We start from the raw sequence: 8,732 nt of genomic DNA, 5'->3' as shown, positions 1-8,732 counted from the left end.
AGTTGATTATTATTATTTTTTTAAGTTAGCTTAGAGGTAGCTAACTTGCTAACTACACACGTCAATGTATCAACGTTAAACTGATCAATTAACGGTTAGTTACTTCGCTAAAATTTACATTTATAGTGGTTATTTTGGCTATGGCGACAGTCCTTTCTTGAAAACCTGTTTTTATTTTATCTTTATTTAACTAGGCAAGTCAGTTAAGAACAAATTCTTATTTTTAATGTATGTCGCGAGCTGGCTAACGTCAACTACTTCGCCAACTTATTATAACTAACGTCGTTAGCAAACCACTGGTTAGCCAACGTTAAATCTAACTACGTTACCGTTGGCTATGTTAGCTAGCACGTCGCTAGCTTGAGTCCATTGCCAGCCAGCTCGGAACGACGGATTCAGTTAAAACTAGCTAGCCAGATTGAAATGGGTTAGCTTGTGGCTACATCGTCGGCTTTGTTACAACATGAAGCCATGGGGCCAGCTAGACCTAGTTAGCTATCCATGTCGTTCATTTAACGTTTAATTAACCAACGTTATACAGGAACATTCACAAGTCGCGTGTGTAATGAATGTTTTTATTAACGCTTGTAGAAAGTGAAGGTTTGTGATTTTTAGTCTCACTTACATAAAGGAGGATATTTGAATTCGTGCTGCGACAGAGATCCGAACCCTTTTGCCACGGCCTCTTTTCCCCCCCTCTGTACCCGAGAAGAAGCGGCCCACTTGGGCCTTTGTCATTTGCCAACCACCCCCCCCCCAACATTAATTCTCCTCAATTATACTAAGGATGCTCACCCCATAACCCTAAAAAATATGGCTAAGTACTTCCATATTCACTTGGCTTGTGAGCCATCTATCATTGCAATAGCATGTAGAAAAAACATTAGACCACACGGCAAATCAAGTACCGTATCAATTCATTTCGACCCAGTGATGTGTGGTCTTTTACCTTGATGCACATCCCTGCACCCATACTAGGTAGCAAGCACTGCAACCTTCCGGTGACAGTCTTAACGGTACTTTCTTACAGTTTCCTTTTGTATCCTATCAGTTGACTTTCAGTTCATCATCTGTCACACATGTCCCTTATCTTTTGTGTAGTACCGGCGACTTCTGCCTATTAGTGATGTGGAGTCCGAAAACGACTCGTTCTTTTTTTACTGACCAGTCAGGATTCATTTTTCTGAGTGACACGTTCATTTGTATCGTTCATTTGACCTGCTAGTGCTGGCCGCAGTGAGTCCCACAGAAGGATTTACCTCTCCTCCGGCTGTCAATTCAACTTCATTAGTGCTCTGGGCATTAATTCAATATCCCATTGGAATGTTCATAGCGGAGGAAAAAAACTTTTAATTTGTCAGCTTTCTAATCAATATATTTCGATTGAATTAAACTAATCTACTAGTTTAGATACATACTGTTCAAGCAGTCCACGTTTTGGGGGATGGGTGGTTTTTCAATCTCTGTCCACATGTTGCTGCTTTGCTTTTCAGTTGGTAAGGAGTCCTGTGCGCTCTGGGCATTAATGACTCGAAAGATAAGTTATTTTTACTGAACGAGTCGAAAAGGGTCGTTTTTAAATTGAAGAGATAATAGGTCATTAATATCAGTCAGTGCTTTTCTAAGGTTGAACTATGCAAGTCTAAAATTAGATTTATCAACATTAATGATTTGGTGTATTGACTCAGTCAAATGAATAGTTGTGAATCTGTTATTCATAGCTACTGTTATGAGGTAGACAGAGCACACAATATACACTGCTCAAAAAAATAAAGGGAACACTTAAACAACACATCCTAGATCTGAATGAAAGAAATAATCTTAAATACTTTTTTCTTTACATAGTTGGATGTGCTGACAACAAAATCACACAAAAATAATCAATGGAAATCCAATTTATCAACCCATGGTGGTCTAGATTTGGAGTCACACTCAAAATTAAAGTGGAAAACCACACTACAGGCTGATCCAACTTTGATGTAATGTCCTTAAAACAAGTCAAAATGAGGCTCAGTAGTGTGTGTGGCCTCCACGTGCCTGTATGACCTCCCTACAACGCCTGGGCATGCTCCTGATGAGGTGGCGGATGGTCTCCTGAGGGATCTCCTCCCAGACCTGGACTAAAGCATCCGCCAACTCCTGGACAGTCTGTGGTGCAACGTGGCGTTGGTGGATGGAGCGAGACATGATGTCCCAGATGTGCTCAATTGGATTCAGGTCTGGGGAACGGGCGGGCCAGTCCATAGCATCAATGCCTTCCTCTTGCAGGAACTGCTGACACACTCCAGCCACATGAGGTCTAGCATTGTCTTGCATTAGGAGGAACCCAGGGCCAACCACACCAGCATATGGTCTCACAAGGGGTCTGAGGATCTCATCTCGATACCTAATGGCAGTCAGGCTACCTCTGGCGAGCACATGGAGGGCTGTGCGTTCCCCCAAAGAAATGCCACCCCACACCATGACTGACCCACCGCCAAACCGGTCATGCTGGAGGATGTTGCAGGCAGCAGAACGTTCTCCACGGCGTCTCCACTCCACGGCGTCTCCAGAAAGCAGTGTGAACCTGCTTTAATCTGTGAAGAGCACAGGGCGCCAGTGGCGAATTTGCCAATCTTGGTGTTCTCTGGCAAATGCCAAACGTCCTGCACGGTGTTGGGCTGTAAGCACAACCCCCACCTGTGGACGTCGGGCCCTCATACCCCCCTCATGGAGTCTGTTTGTTTCTGACCGTTTGAGCAGACACATGCACATTTGTGGCCTGCTGGAGGTCATTTTGCAGGGCTCTGGCAGTGCTTCTGCTCCTCCTTGCACAAAGGCGGAGGTAGCGGTCCTGCTGCTGGATTGTTGCCCTCCTACGGCCTCCTCCACGTCTCCTGATGTACTGGCCTGTCTCCTGGTAGCGCCTCCATGCTCTGGACACTACGCTGACAGACACAGCAAACCTTCTTGCCACAGCTCGCATTGATGTGCCATCCTGGATGAGCTGCACTACCTGAGCCACTTGTGTGGGTTGTAGACTCCGTCTCATGCTACCACTAGGGTGAAAGCACCGCCAGCATTCAAAAGTGACCAAAACATCAGCCAGGAAGCATAGGAACTGAGAAGTGGTCTGTGGTCCCCACCTGCAGAACCACTCCTTTATTGGGGGTGTCTTGCTAATTGCCTATAATTTCCACCTGTTGTCTATTCCATTTGCACGAAAGCATGTGAAATGTATTGTCAATCAGTGTTGCTTCCTAAGTGGACAGTTTGATTTCACAGAAGTGTGATTGACTTTGAGTTACATTGTGTTGTTTAAGTGTTCCCTTTATTTTTTTGAGCAGTATATTTAAGGCATGCCTATCTCAATGATTAAACTGTTTATCACTCTTGTTTTCCTGCACAGCTTTGCTCCATATTCTAGTGTTGTCCAGGGCTCAAAGCTGACCTTTTTTTACAAGGAGGACATGTGCGCCTAAGTATACAAATAAATGTAGGAGCACAGTGAAAAATTAGAGGTAAAAAAAAGTGAGAATCCTTACATTTTATTTCTAGGTGCACCGCTGCTCCTAAATTAAAATTCCAGGTACCACAACAAAATATTTAGAGGCATATGCCAGTAAATGGTTGCTCTAGAGTCCTGTTGTCACTCAAATCTTTCCAAGTTCATGAAATGGTCTACATCCTCCCAACTAGTATTTTATTTATTAACATGTCCAACACCGATGTGAGTTTACTATGACCATATGTCCAGAGTAAAAATGCATGAATGAAATCTCTTCCGGAGTCAAATGGGGACTATTTACTCCAGTTCATTCATTATACAGTATTTTAGGGAACGACATAGCCACGCACCTTCCCTGACCAGTGGGAGAGATCTAGAGATGAGGCTTCCGTAGCTAACGAGGGACGGAGTGGGAGACGGAGCGTGTTCCACACGGAGGTTTAATAAGAACTGGTACCGAGGCCAGCCTTTCCTGTTGCAGTTTTAACCGTCTTCCGCACCGGGTTCCACTACTTACCACAGCTACAGTCAAATTTGGCTATATCGTTACAATGAATGAAAACAAAACTATTTTTTTGCTTTTTGGTTATAATTTAAGGTTAGCAGAGTGGTTATTTCTTCAATTTCTGTTAATAAAATCAGATTTGTTTTTTTTTTTCTCCAACCTAACGTTTTTAAAAAGTGATTTGTAATACCAGAAAGGGAAGGCGGTGTTTCTGACTGTGGTAACTAGTGACGACCTCCTCCGCTCTGCCATTTTGGTTTTGTTCACCGTCTTGCAGTCAGCAACGCGATTACACACGACTCATCCAGTGACTCGACATTATAGCCCGAAGCCTTTCAACCCGCACTCTCTTTCTAACAATCATCCAACTACAATCATCATCATCATCGTTGTAATTATTGCCGTTTAAAACGAGCCGCACTAGAGGAGCGGTTTGCACTGAGAAGGGGACAGAGAAGGATTATTGGTAAGGCAGGCAAATCAATGGACACGACTGCTAGCTACTTCTCCTAGCTAACGTTATAGTAGCCACTCGCTAATGTAGCTACACACGGTTATTTCACGTCGATGCATTTTCTTTTTTTTAATGCCAGCTGCTTAGTCATAGCCAATACATTTCCCTCAGAGGGTCAGATGTTTGCTAGCTAACGTTGTTACTGAGAGGCTTTAAAAAAATAAATAATCCAACGTTAGCATTCACAGCCATAACTTCAGTTCCGCACTTCGGGTGCTAGCTAGGCCGCTGTTCTCCAGTCACAGACAGGGAGGCAGTCTGGTACTAGATCGTTAATTAATCATGTTCCCACCGTGAACCGCTTGACAAAATCACTTGTGATTATCTGTACACTGTCTAAGTGACTTAGCTTTTGACCTGTTGCTGCTGTTCACTAATATTTTACGTCCTTGTTGTCTGGGCTAGCTAGCTAGCTGGCTAGCTTGTTTTATTCACAACTAGAGCGATTCGTTGTTGGTCAAGTGCTTACTTTGTTGTTAGCCAGTGAATATTCACTCGAAATAACACCGTTAATAAGTCACATATTATTATGACTTGAGTTTTGCTGTATCATTGTGGTATTTTCATGTTTAGCTTTAGATTGACCGGGCATTAATTTAGCTACCCGTGTCCACATTTTTGACGATTGAATTCCCCCAATTTAAGTTTAATAGTTGTCATTCCCGATCAGTCGTTGTTTGTGTGATCATATTCTATGTGCTAAGTACAGTGTTAGGTAGCCTCAGTGGAGGAAACCTTTCCGACTCTTGTTGGCTAGTTGTCATGAATCTAGAAGTTACTGTCCCGGAATGAGTGGTAGCTCAGTGGTAGCTTCATAGTTATTTACCGGTAGATTCGTTCATCGTTTTTACACGTGTAGTTTTTGTATGTGTAGCTATAACGTTTTATTATGTCTCTACTTGTAGAAATAATAATGGACTTTGTAAACAAACTTTGACCATTCTCTTTAGGTTTCGTTTCCTGGTGTGATGGCTACACTGTCATCAATAACCTGACATGCTAGAGTTAAATAGCGTTTTATATCCTGTTGTTCTGTAAGGCCTTGGTTACAGCCCCCAACCACGAGGCCCCTATAGTTCACTGCAGTAAAAGGTTAATGAATCAGCGTTTTTATAGTGTTTGAGGCAGAGATGGGGTGTGGCTTTACAGATGATAAATGGTACTGGAAAAGTCAGGGCTGCCATTTCCTATAGTATAGTAAACAATACCGTAACATAAACAACACGCCTTGTTCTTACTCTCTCTCACTGCGTCTGAAAGGAGCTGATAATGCCACTATTCATATCCGTTCCTAGGGCCCGGCTTGTCCGTGTTCTACCACATTGTGTTTGGCTAGAGGCCACTGTAGCTGCTCGCCTAGAAATCTCTTTCTCCCCCTGGATGAGAAGGATTCAATGACCTCTAGTTGATGGAGGGAGAGATGGAAAGAAGGATGGATGGATGGGTGGAGGGAGTGAGTAAGGGATAGAGGGAGGGAGGGAGTAAGGGATAGAAAGAGGGAGGGAGGGAGTAAGGGATAGAAAGAGGGAGGGAGGGAGTGAGTGATAGAAAGAGGGAGGGAGGGAGTGAGTAAGGGATAGAAAGAGGGAGGGGTAGAGGGGTGGGAGGGGTAGAGGGGTGGGTGGAGGGATGGATGGATGGATAGGTGGATGGAGGGATAGAAATAGGGAGGGGTAAAGGGAGGGCTGGGTGGAGGGGGTGAGTAAGGGATAGAAAGAGGGAGGGGGAGGGCTGGGTGGAGGGAGTGAGTAAGGGATAGAAATAGGGAGGGGTAGATGGAGGGAGTGAGTAAGGGATAGAAATAGGGATGGGTGGGTAGATGGAGGGTGTTGTACTCTAGAAGTGTAGATGTGTGGACAGACACCACCAGTCCTTGTTCTGTAGGTACAGACTGTTTTCAGTTACTTGGAATGGTGTTACCTCAGCCCTACAGGCCTCCATTACCTCAGCCCTACAGGTCTCCATTACCCCTACCCATGGTGTTACCTCAGCCCTACAGGTCTCCATTACCCATGGTGTTACCTCAGCCCTACAGGTCTCCATTACCTCAGCCCTACAGGTCTCCATTACCTCTACCCATGGTGTTACCTCAGCCCTACAGGTCTCCATTACCCATGGTGTTACCTCAGCCCTACAGGTCTCCATTACCTCAGCCCTACAGGCCTCCATTACCCCTACCCATGGTGTTACCTCAGCCCTACAGGTCTCCATTACCCATGGTGTTACCTCAGCCCTACAGGTCTCCATTACCTCAGCCCTACAGGTCTCCATTACCTCAGCCCTACAGGCCTCCATTACCCCTACCCATGGTGTTACCTCAGCCCTACAGGTCTCCATTACCCATGGTGTTACCTCAGCCCTACAGGTCTCCATTACCTCAGCCCTACAGGTCTCCATTACCTCAGCCCTACAGGCCTCCATTACCCCTACCCATGGTGTTACCTCAGCCCTACAGGTCTCCATTACCCATGGTGTTACCTCAGCCCTACAGGTCTCCATTACCTCAGCCCTACAGGTCTCCATTACCTCAGCCCTACAGGTCTCCGTTACCTCAGCCCTACAGGTCTCCGTTACCTCAGCCCTACAGGTCTCCATTACCTCAGCCCTACAGGTCTCCATTACTTCAGCCCTACAGGTCTCCGTTACCTCAGCCCTACAGGTCTCCATTACCCCTACCCATGGTGTTACCTCAGCCCTACAGGTCTCCATTACCCATGGTGTTACCTCAGCCCTACAGGTCTCCATTACCCCTACCCATGGTGTTACCTCAGGGCTCCATTACCCCTACCCATGGTGTTACCTCAGGGCTCCATTACCCCTACCCATTGACATTACCTGGTCAGACGAGGGCTTATTGAGTTCTTTAGCCAGACAGTAAATCGCTGTACACACCATGGTCAACTATTTCAGTGTTGTTATTTTTATAATATTAGCCTGGTTGTCAGTGGAACTGTCCAGTGCTGCAGCATGTTAGTGTACAGACCACTGTTATGTCAGCTGTTATACCAGCTGTGTGTGCTGTTATACCAGCTGTGTGTGCTGTTATACCAGCTGTGTGTGCTGTTATACCAGCTGTGTGTGCTGTTATACCAGCTGTGTGTGCTGTTATACCAGCTGTGTGTGCTGTTATACCAGCTGTGTGTGCTGTTATACCAGCTGTGTGTGCTGTTATACCAGCTGTGTGTGCTGTTATACCAGCTGTGTGTGCTGTTATACCAGCTGTGTGTGCTGTATACTCGGCCGTGTGTGTGTGTGTGTGTGTGTGTGTGTGTGTGCTGTATACTCGGCTGTGTGTGTGTGTGTGTGTGTGTGTGCTGTATACTCGGCTGTGTGTGTGTGTGTGTGTGCTGTATACTCGGCTGTGTGTGCTGTATACTCGGCTGTGTGTGCTGTATACTCGGCTGTGTGTGCTGTATACTCGGCTGTGTGTGTGTGTGTGTGTGCTGTATACTCGGCTGTGTGTGCTGTATACTCGGCTGTGTGTGTGTGTGCTGTATACTCGGCTGTGTGTGTGTGTGTGCTGTATACTCGGCTGTGTGTGTGTGTTCTATACTCGGCTGTGCGTGTGTGTGTGTGTGTGTGTGTGTGTGCTGTATACTCGGCTGTGTGTGTGTGTGCTCTATACTCGGCTGTGTGTGTGTGTGTGTGTGCTCTATACTCGGCTGTGTGTGCTCTATACTCGGCTGTGTGTGTGTGTGTGTGTGTGTGCTCTATACTCGGCTGTGTGTGCTCTATACTCGGCGTGTGTGTGTGTGTGTGTGTGTGCTCTATACTCGGCTGTGTGTGTGCTGTATACTCGGCTGTGTGTGTGTGTGTGCTGTATACTCGGCTGTGTGTGTGTGTGTGCTGTATACTCGGCTGTGTGTGTGTGTGTGTGTGTGCTGTATACTCGGCTGTGTGTGTGTGTGCTGTATACTCGGCTGTGTGTGTGTGTGTGTGCTGTATACTCGGCTGTGTGTGTGTGTGCTGTATACTCGGCTGTGTGTGTGTGTGCTGTATACTCGGCTGTGTGTGTGTGTGTGTGTGCTGTATACTCGGCTGTGTGTGTGTGTGTGTGTGTGTGTGCTGTATACTGGGGTGTGTGTGTGTGTGTGTGTGCTGTATACTCGGCTGTGTGTGTGTGTGCTGTATACTCGGCTGTGTGTGTGTGTGTGCTGTATACTCGGCTGTGTGTGTGTGTGTGTGTGTGTGTGTGTGTGTGTGTGCTGTATACTCGGCTGTGTGTG

At 46.0% G+C, this 8,732-nt stretch overlaps 2 protein-coding genes across 2 annotated transcripts in view; both read left to right on the top strand.

The window, feature by feature from the left end:
* Positions 1-4,169: 4,169 nt before the first annotated feature.
* LOC106572971 (ubiquitin-like modifier-activating enzyme 1) overlaps positions 4,170-8,732 on the top strand; it is a 76,330-nt gene continuing 71,767 nt past the window's right edge. Inside the window, 1 exon segment of the mRNA XM_045696562.1 lies at positions 4,170-4,458. The gene's annotated coding sequence lies outside the window, so the exon portion shown is untranslated.
* Positions 6,237-7,557, top strand: LOC123727384 (tetra-peptide repeat homeobox protein 1-like). Its single transcript, XM_045696563.1, has 2 exons — positions 6,237-6,997; positions 7,166-7,557. Exons 1-2 carry the CDS (start codon positions 6,417-6,419, stop codon positions 7,362-7,364), a joined length of 780 nt encoding a protein of 259 aa, XP_045552519.1. The 5' UTR covers positions 6,237-6,416; the 3' UTR covers positions 7,365-7,557.

Source organism: Salmo salar, chromosome ssa15, assembly GCF_905237065.1.
Source record: "Salmo salar chromosome ssa15, Ssal_v3.1, whole genome shotgun sequence".
NCBI classification, from domain to species: Eukaryota; Metazoa; Chordata; class Actinopteri; order Salmoniformes; family Salmonidae; genus Salmo; species Salmo salar.
Note: the sequence above shows the minus strand (reverse complement) of the source record. Positions and strands in the feature narration are given on the sequence as shown.